The sequence below is a fragment of the Neofelis nebulosa genome, chromosome 6 (assembly GCF_028018385.1).
Source record: "Neofelis nebulosa isolate mNeoNeb1 chromosome 6, mNeoNeb1.pri, whole genome shotgun sequence".
Lineage (NCBI taxonomy): Eukaryota > Metazoa > Chordata > Mammalia > Carnivora > Felidae > Neofelis > Neofelis nebulosa.
This window is the reverse complement of record NC_080787.1, coordinates 148,054,356-148,066,377: the sequence shown is the minus strand read 5'-3', so window position 1 is coordinate 148,066,377 and position 12,022 is coordinate 148,054,356. Positions and strand designations below refer to the sequence as shown.

General features: G+C 45.1%; 1 protein-coding gene across 2 annotated transcripts in view; it reads right to left on the bottom strand.

Moving 5' to 3' along the window:
- SLC22A3 (solute carrier family 22 member 3) overlaps positions 1-12,022 on the bottom strand; it is a 94,553-nt gene that overhangs the window by 11,534 nt on the left and 70,997 nt on the right. Inside the window, exons 6-7 of one of the 2 annotated variants that reach the window (XM_058735833.1) lie at positions 6,590-6,687; positions 6,256-6,470 (exon numbers count right to left, since the gene is read on the bottom strand). In XM_058735833.1, coding sequence (XP_058591816.1) covers positions 6,256-6,470; positions 6,590-6,687 — 313 coding nt within the window. The remainder of the gene's footprint in view (positions 1-6,255; positions 6,471-6,589; positions 6,688-12,022) is intronic. The other variant, XM_058735834.1, reaches the window with a different exon arrangement.

Here is a 12,022-nt window from a genome sequence, read left to right as displayed (position 1 = left end):
TCTTGTCTCCTAGAAGGATTAATGCTCCTTCCCGAGCACATGATTTTTTTAGTAGAAAAGCAGGTGTGGAGGCGGAGGATGAAAGAAAAGAATTGAGCTTGGTAGATTTACTGGTCTTCTCTACAAGAATAGTCAACGACAACAGCAACAACAACAAAGCTAAAACCGACCAAATAAAACCATTGCCTAGGACGGCAAGCACAGAGAAAGACGGTTTAAGAATCCAGATCACTGCTGGGAGGCTCCGGGTTACTACATTTTGACCGCAAACTGGCCGAGGACGTCCTGGTGTACTTGACGTTTTTCCCAGACGAGGACACCTGTAGCTCTCACGCTAACAGTTACATCAGGGGGTGAGGAGTATCAGGATTGTGCTGATGTGCTGGGCTGCCATGTGCCCTGGCACAGAGCAGTGGTAAACATGTGTTTTATTTAGGCCTTGCCTCTTCATGAAGGCCAGAGAGGGGGACTAGGAAATGCATTCCACCCCAGCCTTCAATGAGCAGGTGGTACAGCGCCAGGGGCCAGGGAACGGAAAGTGGGAGCCCTTGCCCAGATTCCCTGGGTCCCAGCCCGACCGGGCAACCTCTCGCTGTTCTCGGGCTGCAAAGAATGTCGCCGGCTACCGTGGAAATGACTTGATTATCCAGGTTAAATTCTTAAGTTAGAGGGGTTTTTTTTCCTACTGAATCAAGACTACTCTACAAGTGAGTCCCGCTGATAACTTTCATGACAATTTAAGTTTACGAGTGAGGCTATCACCGTTTGCCAGAAAGAACCACACGAAACCCAAGAAACCGAACACACACACACGCACACACACGCAACACGTGGTTAGCTCAGTGAATACAGACAGATAACAAGTCAATTCAGCGGTATGTTGAGAAAATGCTGTCAAGCGGCCACCCTTGGGGACACATGGTTTCTCCTACATGCTGACTTTACCCCGAAAGACTCTCAGTTCGTTCCGAGCAGCAGAGGCCACTATCTAACCACCCCGAGCTAGAGATTTCGGTGAAACGTGTAATAAAACAGAAGTCCCAAGGGCACTGCACTGTTCCTGAACTTAAAAGTGAAGTGAAAGCGATTTGTCAGGAAGTGTAAATGATGTGTGGATGTTACGTATGCAAACAGAAACGTCTGATCATCCATCGCAGGAATACTCGAAGTTCGTCTCAGAGAGGCAACAGGCACCTTTCAGGAACAGTGACAAGAAAACACACAAGACAACTTAAAAATGAGGAGTGACGCTGGAACTAGGCTCCGTGGAGTCCTGAGAACACAGAGAAAGATGGTCCCTCTGAATAGACGTTTATTTGGTCAAGGGACTGGAGATTACTGAGAATAATGCCTCAATTTTTGAAGAAAGGATATGCAGGATTTTAAATGAACACTATTTTACATCTCCTCTGTACCATCTGCTTGGAGTTCTGAAATAAAACGGTAGTGAAAATTTGTAATAGAGATATGTAAATTAAGATGTATTGGCTTACTCCTCACTGCAAGAGAAATAAAAGGCAGAATTCTCCTTTCAAAAAGACTACTTACCAAAAGGGCTAGGTTTGTACCCATCCTAAACAAACCCAAATGAAAGATGCAGACAGCTACGGATAAAGAAAACCTAGTTCTCAGACTTCAGTTAGAGTTCAGAAATTTGGGTCAAAAGCAGAGTGCCTTAAGTGAAGAGACAGCCAGAAAGACTTTCTTTTTCCAGAATGTCATTCTTTAGACCATGAAAAGTTGTGCTCAGTGGAGGCAAAGCCAGTTAAATTGTTCTCTAAGAGATAATTTTAGAGCTGATTCCTCTAAAAGGCTAATCAGCATTCAGTGCAGGGGCCCTCCTCCTGTTCATGACGTCAAGAACGACTGAGAGGAAGAGTCTTTCTAATGTTAATCCAGCAGCCCAAGTAACCAGGTCCAAAACCTCCCTTAAGTAGAAGTTAGGGCTGCCAACTCCAGCGAGGAACCTCTGTTAAAATTTGGTGCTCACAAGGAGCATTAGGGCTTGAACCTATTCTTGTCAATCATGGCCGATGTAGGCTTTTATAAAAGCAGCTGAATCTGTGAATGTACACATCAGATGTGTCCAGAATGAAAGCAATTGTTTTTCAGTCCTGATGAGAACAATTCTAAGGCTGAAATTGGGAAATTATGTCTTCAAAATAAGACGGATCAGACCAGACAGAAAAGTCTATTCTTTGCCTTATAGTTTTCAATTTATGAGTGTTCTCTACAAAATAGCTCCGTTCCTACACATTTAGTTCCTCCAACGTTGGTGTGGACATATGGTTTAGAATGCTTTCTGAGATTGTGCGGGATGCAGCACCCATCAAAATGAGCCCAATCAGTCCGGGGCCAGAGAGAATTTTCCAGGGAAAGATTGTATCACGAAATGATGGGCCACCTGTAAGTCATTAACCTTTCTCCACACCTTCCTAATTTCATATGCAATAAATACTTAATTCCTATTCCATGTGCGATGAGGACAGAAGACTTCGCTCTAGGGAACTAAATCCAAAATGATACAGTGTCAAAAAGGGAAACAACAGTGAGGTCTCCAATGTTCCCCATTCGTCCCCCTTCTAGTTCAATTGTGCATTGTTCACAAGGATAAGAGCTACGTCTATCTTGTTCAGGCTCTGTTCCCACTCCTAATTTAGTGGTGGCAATTAATAGATACTAAATAGGGGCGTCTGGGTGGCTCAGTCGGTTGAGCATCGGCTTAGGCTCAGGTCATGATCTCACGGTCTGTGAGTTTGAGCCCCGTGTCGGGCTCTGTGCTGACAGCTAGGGGCCTGAAGCCTGCTTTGGATTCTGTGTCTCCCTCTCTCTCTGCCCCTCTGCCACTCATGCTCTGTCTCTCTCTGTCTCAGAAATAAATAAACATTTAAAAAAAAGATACTAAATAGACATGTATTGACCAATATGAGTTATACAGATTCCTCAGCTGTTAGAATGCTTGAATCCAGTGTAGTGGGTTGAATAGTGTCCCCTAGAGTTCATGTCCACCCAGAACCTAGAATGTGACTGTATTTCTATATGGATCTTTGCAGATGACATAAAGAAGAGAAAGTCATACGAGGGTGGAGGTGGACATTGGAATGATGTCAAGCAACACCCAAGATTCCTGGCAACTGCCAGAAATTAGGAGGAGGCAGGGAAGGATTCTCACCCAGAGCCTTCAGAGAGAGTGTGGGCCTGCCCACACTGGGATTTCAGATTTCCAGTGTCCGAGACTGTGAGAGAATACGTTTCTGTTGTTTCAAGCCACCCGGGATGTGGTGCTTTGTTGCTATAGCCCTAGGAATCTGGTAGACTCATCAAAAATGAGATCAGTATAAATAAACAGTTCTGTTTATCATCAACCATTCCAATCGGAAGACTTTACATCTTTAAAAAAAATTTTTTTTAATGTTTGTTTATTTTTAAGAGACAGAGAGAGACAGAATGTGAGTGGGGGAGGGCAGAGAGAGGGAGACACAGAATCCGAAGCAGGCTCCAGGCTCCGAGCTGTCAGCACACAGCCCGACATGGAGCTTGAACTCACCAGCTGTGAGATCACGACCTGAGCCAAAGTCAGTCGCTTAACCGACTGAGCCACCCAGGCGCCCCAGAAGACTTTACATCTTAATTTTCTAGTCTGAAGGGGGGCATTTCTGTAATTTTATTTAAATAGGGTTTGGGGACTTCATAAACCTTCATACAATTAACAAACTCATCTGTAAATGTCTATTTTCACTTCCACAATACTGGAGCTTCTTTCTTGACCCTCAAGTGATTCTCAAAAGAAAAGGCAGACTCTTTGGGGCCGACAAAAGGGCTCCCAGAGAATCAGCCCTCTCAGTATCCCCCACCCCACATACCCCGGAACATGGAAAGAACCAACTTGCTCTAATTCCTACGCATTCCGTGGGGCTTTGAAAGGCTTCCCTGTCCTGCGTCTGCTGTGTCCTGTGGCAGAGATAACGCAGGTTGTGTTAACGGTGCACTTGGGGTCACCCGCCACCTCCTCAGCGTGCACTGGTCTCGGGCCCCCCCACGAACTCTGACTTCTCCCTGAAATCACCCTGTGCCCCCCGGGCCGCCTGCCACAACCTTAACTCCTGCTCTCGGCATCTCTCTCCTCACTGGAGAGATGCAACCTGATGCGGCGAGCAGGAAGCTCGCAGGACCATGCCCAAGTTCCTGGCACGGCCAGGGAGGCCAGTCACTGCTGGTGGCAGGTATCCTCGGCCCCTTTTCGTGCATGTTCCAGCAATAACAGAGAACGTGTGGTCCCAGGACTCCCGAAGATGGCTCATACTTCTGAGAGCTCTGCCCTACTGTGGACAATCTCTACTACCCTTCCCTTCTGTCCACTACCTTTCCTTTCTCTTCTTTTTTTAAGCTTATTTATTTTTTTAGTAATCTCTACACCCAATGTGTACGAACTCGTGACCCTGCAGTCAAGAGTCGCATGCTCTTCTGACTGAGCGAGCCAGGTGCCCCTGTCCAGTACGTTTCTTTTCCTTCGTATGTGCCGAGTTCTCGCCTCCGGAAGCTTTTCCTGAGTACTCCATGCATATCACTGCTTGCGTCTATTTTTTTAATCAGTCAGAGCCTTCAGAGAGATTTATTTTTCTAAATCTTGTATTGTTGGCTCTGGAGCAACAGGTTTAAACTGCGTGGGTCCACCCACAAGCAGACACTTTTCACAGTGCTGTACTGTAACTGTATTTTCTTTTCCTTATGAGTTTCTTAATAACATTTTCTTTTTTCTAGCTTACTTGATTGTACGAATACAGAATATAACACATATAGCATACAAAATATGTGTTAACTGACTGTTTTGTTGTTGGTAAGGCTTCCGGTCAACAGAAGGCTATTAGCAGTTAAGTTTCGGGGGAGTCAAAAGTCATATTCAGATTTTCAACCATGCAGGGAGTCAGCGCCCCCACCGTTGTGTCAAAGGTCAACTGTAAATAATTCCATTATTTCATGTATTATAGTGAGTTGTGAAAGCATTAAAGTGTCTATATCCCAACATGCACCTTGGTGTTTACAGCAGCATTATCAGCAAGAGCCAAGTTATGGAACGACCCCAGTGTCCATTGACTGATGATGAATGGATAAAGAACATATCGTATAGATATGCAATGAGATACTACCAGTCATAAAAAGAATGAAATCTTGCCATTTTAAATGCAACTGTGTGGAAGGAGCTGGAGAGTATTATGCTAAATGAAATCAGCCAGTCAGAAAGACAAAAACCACATGATTTCACTCATGTGCAATTTAAGAAACGTAAGACATGAACGTGGGGGGAAAGAGAGGCAAAGAACAAACAGACTCTTAACTACAGAGAACAATATGAGGGTTGCCGGAGGGGAGGTAGGCAGGTGGTTGGATGGATTCAATGGGTGATGGGTATTAGGGAGGGCATTTGCTTTTTTAATTTTTTTTAAAATTTTTAAATTTATTTTTAAGAGAGAGAGAGAGAGAGAGAGAGAGAGAGCGTGAGCAGGGGAGGGGCAGAGAGAGAAGGAGACACAGAATCCAAAACGGGCTCCAGGCTCCGAGCTGTCAGCACAGAGCTCAATGTGGGGCTCGAACCCACAAACTGCGAGATCATGACATGAGCTGAAGTCGGATGCTCTACTGACTGAGCCACCCAAGCGCCCCAGGAGTGCACTTGTTGTGACGAGCACTGGGTGTTGCATGTAAGTGATGAATCACTAAATTCTACCCTTGGAGCGATTATTACACTGTACGTTAACTAACTGGAATACAAATAAAAACTTGTAAGAAAAAAATTTCAAAAATAAGGTATCTATATCTCTTACTAGGTTGTGAACCTTTGGAAGTCAGAAGTGTCTTCCTTTCCTCCTTTTGTAACCCTGGTGCTTTGCATGGGGCCAGTGATATGGCAGAAGCTCAGGAAATATGCAAAACATGGTCGGCGATATCATGAAAATAAGTCAAATAAAGGCGATCAAAAGCAAGTTACATGGCTACAAGCTAGATTTTGCACACCTATTTCATCCATAAATGCACCCGAAGTGGAGAAAACAGAAAAGTCTATGGAACCAACCGCTACACTCAAACTCGTTACACTGATTAAGCAGAAAATCGAGTGCCATCACTACAGCTTGCCTGGTGCTAAGATTTTGATGCAGTGATATGTTTTCTGAGGACAAGAGGCTCCCCATTCTTGATTATTTTGATTTAAGACTACTTCAAGGCCTTGAGTGCCCAACAGATTCAGGGGCCCATTACCTTCTGGTAAGAATGCGGTGACAAGGCAGGCCACGCCTGCCACCATGTTGCTTCCCGCAAAGGGAAGGCGGCGTCCAAAACGCTCAATGGTCAGTAAGATCAAGAGGGCTGCAGGCAACTCCACAACTCCCGAGATGAAGAAGTCGATATACAGGTTGCCTCCTATAATCCCCAGGCGCATGACGAGTCCTTGATAAACCACGGCACTTGTGAACCTGGGGCGACATTGAGAGACAACGGAGAGCAAGTAAGACATAACTTCAGCCTGACCTGCACAAGGGGACGCGTCGTAAATTCGATACAAGGTTTTGAGCTCATCACAAGTCAGACTTACCAAGCAAACATAAGAATAAGTGTGCACTTCCTCATTTGGGGAGTCCTCACCAGATCTAAAAAGGATGGGTTACTAACTTCCTCATCTGTAACAGTGATCTATATGAGAGAAGCAGATTTCAGTAGCAAATACAGCAAGAAACACCTGCACATTATAGATTTTCACTGACCAGGTTCAAAGCCACCGAGTCAAATGATTTGACTGAACTGACCAGGGTCTTTCCACTTTCTACATCTGAAAACCTGAGAATGAAGACTTTTGATTCCCTCGCTTTGTTAAAAGGTCGATTTCACCAAGATGTGGTTGCCACACTGACACTCAAGCACGTATCAGCAGTACTGAATTCTAATCTGACTAAACAAGGAAAAACGGGGTGTTTTAAAGTAAAATACATTTGTGCATTTATGAAACTGGAGAAAATAAACGTGAAAGTGGCAAAAGCAGGGGGGGATCCAAACGAGTGTTTCTTTGTTGAATATCAACCTGATGTTCACACACCAAATACTAGCGAGTTCAAGAGCAAGCACCGCACCAAAGAGACCAATTTGCTTCCATCCGTTTCCTGGAATCCAGCATCTTTTGGAGCCAGGAAAATTCAGCTCATCTCTAGTCGGCCGTCCAAGAAGTTGGGTCTTTTCTTGAATTGCATTAAACACATACTGCTGTTATGGGGCGCCTGGGTGGCTCGGTCGGTTAAGCGGCCGACTTCAGTTCAGGTCACGATCTCACGGTCCGCGAGTTCGAGCCCCGCGTCGGGCTCTGTGCTGACAGCTCAGAGCCCGGAACCTGTTTCAGATTCTGTGTCTCCCTCTCTCTCTGCTCCTCCCCTGTTCATGCTCTGTCTCTCTCTGTCTCAAAAATAAATAAACGTTAAAAAAAAAAATTAAAAAAAAATTATTTCTAAAAAAAAAATAAAATAAAATAAACACATACTGCTGTTTGCCTACCATGTATAAGGTACTGTAAGGGAAACAAAGCTGAATGGCAGACCCTGGGTCACCACGGCTGCTCCGGTCTGTGCCTTTACTCACCTGCACATCTACTTCTCTTTCTCCCTCCCCGAGCTCTGGAGCTCCAGGAGGGCACGGACCGTGTTGTAGCACCAAGCAAAGTGGCCGGTCAGCCAACGTTTGGGTGATGACTGAGTGTGAAGCCAGAAGCCAAGTGCCCAGGCCATGCCTGTTCCCTCGGAATACTGCCCTCAGTCTTTGTCCTACTAAGGGAGAGCCCCGACTAGGAAAGACAGGACCCCTACCGTCTTACTCAACTCCACATCCGGTCAAGACTGAGTGGAGATTTAGGCAAAATTTCCCCCAAGACTTTGAGACAAAAGTCTCTCTGCCAGCAGTCACAGGAATTTGACTTAGAGCACGCTCACACTGATCGTACTTTGTTAGTCACCTAGTCGAGCATTACACTTGATGGCTAAAACAAAGTTTGATATCTCCTGTCAAAGCTTGCTCTAAGGAAAGTCACACACACACACACACACACACACACACACACTGCAAAAATGAATGTCTTTGGATCCCTTTCTCTTCCTCAGTCTTTCCAATACTGTATTTCTTCTATACTGAGACACAGGTTTTTCACATTTTAACACCTCTTAAATTGGGATGGGTCCTACAACTGAGCTAATAAGAAAACAATATGTTTAATAGAATGCTTTTTCTTACTTAATGGTGCATAAAATGATGGGTTTTACAATCAATAGTGTCATAGCTTGGGGAAACAACACTAGTTTCCATGACAATACCCGTGGAAGACTGTTAATGGCTTCCACCGTCCATTCTTTCCTCCTCCCTATTGATAACAGAATCCACTGAATTTTAGTTGGGCACAAGGCTGCCTAGCTAGAGTCACATTTTCTAGCCTCTTTTTCAACTGTGGCTGGCTATTTGACTAAAATCTTGGCAATGACGTGCGAATAGAAGCCAGGTATTTAATTAAGCTCTACATACAATCCTTTGAAAAGGATGGCTTTGCTCTTCCTTCACTGCCTTCCCTCTCCTAAGGGATAGAAGGAGAAGATACTAGTGAACCAGCTTCTACGATACAACCTACTGCAGTTGACAGTGGACAAACAAGGTACCTGGAACCTGGGTCCTGGAGGCCCTCATGGAGCAGAGCTGTCTTCCGCTGCTGGGCCTGCTTACCTCTGGGTGGGCATGTTAAAGACGCTTCTCTTCCCTCCCTCCTTCCTCCCTCCTTCCCTCCCTCCCTCCCTCCTTCCTCTCTCCTTTCCTCCCTCCTTTGTTCGTTCGTTCCTTCCTTCCTCCCTCCCTTCCTTCCTCCCTCCTTCCCTCCCTCCTTTGTTCCTTCCTTCCTCCCTCCCTCACTTCCTTCCTTCCCTCCTCCCTCCTTCCCTCCCTCCTTCCTTCCTCCCTCCTTCCCTTCATCCTCCCTCCCTCCTCCCTCCCTTCTTACTTCCTCCCTCCCTTCCTCCCTCCTTCCCTCCCTTTGTTCCTTCCTTCCTCCCTCCCTCCCTTCCTTCCCTCCTCCCTCCTTCCTTCCTCCCTCCTTCCCTTCATCCTCCCTCCCTCCTCCCTCCCTTCTTACTTCCTTCCTCCCTCCCTCCCTTTCCTCCCTCCTCCCTCCCTCCTTTCCTCCCCCCCTCTTTCCTTTTTCCTTCCTTCCTTCCTTCCTTCCTTCCTTCCTTCCTTCCTCTCTCCCTCTTCCCTCCCTCCTTCCTTCCTTCCTCCCTCCCTCCCTCCTTTCCTTTGCTCCTTCCTTCCTTTCTCATTCTGTTTTTTGGGTCTCTGTTTCAGCAGCAAGTTGACCTATACTCTCAACTAATAGCGTGCTTATTAAAATGTTCCCTGATCTGCTCTTCTAAATGCTAAGACGCCAGTAAAGGGTTCTAAAAATCTATCTTCACTTTTGCTGGTCCAAAAATAAAGCAGGAATACCAAAAGTGGAAAAACTTAGTATATTACAACAATATATCATTATATGGTTGGTTATCAAATGTTTTCCACAACTATCTTGTCCACATCAAAACGGTTCACTTCTAAGGAGCATGTAGTATTTGTTAGATTCTGGGCTATTTTCCATGGGTTATTTCACTTGATTATCATCAAAACTCTCTAAAGTTAGTCCTTTTTATCAATCTTGTTTTGTAAATAAATTTAAAAAAAAAACAAGCCTTAGGGCATTAAAGATTAAATGGAAGGTGGTTGGGCCAGGATTTGAAATCAGGCAGTTGATGGAGATCCTTTATTCTTAATCCTCACACTGCACTGCTGAATGTATGGAAAGCTTTTTGTTCTAGAAAAGTTCTTTGTAGTTGATGGTCACTTCATTTTTAGAGAAGGACATCACACATTTGGCCAAGAATCTAACGGCCTTTAGTTAAGACACTATTTTTTGGAAAAGTTGGATGTGACCAAAATAATTTAGATCTTGAGGATCTTTAAATTCAAGACCAAAACGACCCATAAGGTGAGGGCGGTGTTCCTCCACGGATGTATCACTTATTCCAGGGATGCTTTTCTCTTCCCTTATGGCTCTTCCGAGCCTCAGGCTTGGGTCGGCTTCACTGTGCCCATTCAGACTATTCCCTTTGCTCTGGGGAGCCCTTCCCATCCACACATCTCCACCACTGTTCACCCAGAGCACACAGGGGGCGACAATCTTTTCTTTTCTACAGCAACATCTGCAATGACTTGTTATGGGTTCTCTTTCATTTGCTCTTCAGTCTTATTTTCTCCCTGTAGCTGTGACTCCATACAAATTCACTTTCGTTCATGTCCCAGTGTCAACACGCCAGAGTTCAAGGGAAATCATGTATCACGTATTTTAAGATCTCTGGTCAATTCAGATAGATAATTTGGCATTTAAACACCTTGGTAGATTTTTCAATTACTCATGGTTCTTAACTATTTCTAGCTGATAAAATAACTTCGCATCATCGCTCGCCTTTGTGTAAGCTCTGCAGATGTCACTTTTTCTTGATCGTATCTCCAGGCTGGTTAAGTTACTGCATGACCACAGAACTATGACATGTGAGATTTTGACAAGGCAATAGAAGTCTGATGGTCTGACCCAGAGGTTGGCAGACTTTTTCTGCAAAGGGCCAGATCAGAAATACCTTTGGTTCTGTGCGCTATATATAGTCTCTGTCGGAACGACTTAACCTTCCCATTGTAGTGTGAAAGCAGCCATAGATGGAAACACAAACAGATGACCGTGACTGGATTCCAGTAAAACTTTGTTTATGAAAACAGGCAGCAAGCCAGGTCTGGCCCGCAGGCTGTAGATTGCTGATCTCTGAGCTCCAGGGTTACTGCCAGAGTAACTTATAGATACTATTCTTACATGTATCACAGAGAAGAAGTTGAGGCACAGGAAAGATAAGTAGCTTACTCAGTGAGGACACACACAGATAGCAGGGTGACATCTAAGCCTGTATACTGCTAACCATTAGACTATACTGTGTCTACAGAATACACAGTAGAATATTTTATTATTTAAAAATACGCTTGTATCACTCGTTAATAGTTCTTACGGGGTAGTGGGATTGTAGTGGTTTTTACTCTCTTCCTTTTTGTTACAAATATTCTCTTAAAATTTAAACCTAGAGTACTTTCCTAAAAAGAAAAAAAAATATAGCTCCCCTTTAAAGTAACGGATTTAAATTAGACCCTAATGTACGTTTTTACTGTTGACTCAGTGTCAATCTCCCTTTCTCTTTGTTTTTTTTTTTTTAATTTTTTTTTTCAACGTTTTTTAATTTATTTTTGGGACAGAGAGAGACAGAGCATGAACGGGGGAGGGGCAGAGAGAGAGGGAGACGCAGAATCGGAAGCAGGCTCCAGGCTCCGAGCCGTCAGCCCAGAGCCCGACGCGGGGCTCGAACTCACAGACCGCGAGATCGTGACCTGGCTGAAGACGGACGCTCAACCGACCGCGCCACCCAGGTGCCCCTCTCCCTTTCTCTTTCTTAATGGAACTTCCACTGCCCCCCCCCCCCCCCCTCATCCATTCGTGTTCTCAGGGGAGCTGATTCTGTTTCCAGGTGTAGGGCAGACCTGATTACCGAAGGGGGATTTCATCCTCTGTACAAGGGACTGGGCACGTGACCCAATCTGAACCAATGAGAAATGGCCATGTGACCCAATTTGAACCAATGAGAAAAGACCTCCAGAAAGTCCTTCACTGACCTTAAGTCAGAGGCTCCTGAAGGAATCTTCTCTCTGGATTCTCAGGAAATTAGTGAAAAAGTGGTGGGCTCAAACAGATCTTAGCAGCCATGCTACACCCAGGAGGGAACCAGTGTAAAGATAAAGCCACCCAGGCAGCAGAGTAGAGAGGAAGGAAACCATGGCTTGATGGGACTGTTGAGACCCAGGTCTAGCCAACCCTGAACGGGGCTGTAACTCTAGAATTCCAGATACACAAGCCGGGAAATGGGCTTCCTGTCTAAGCCCATGT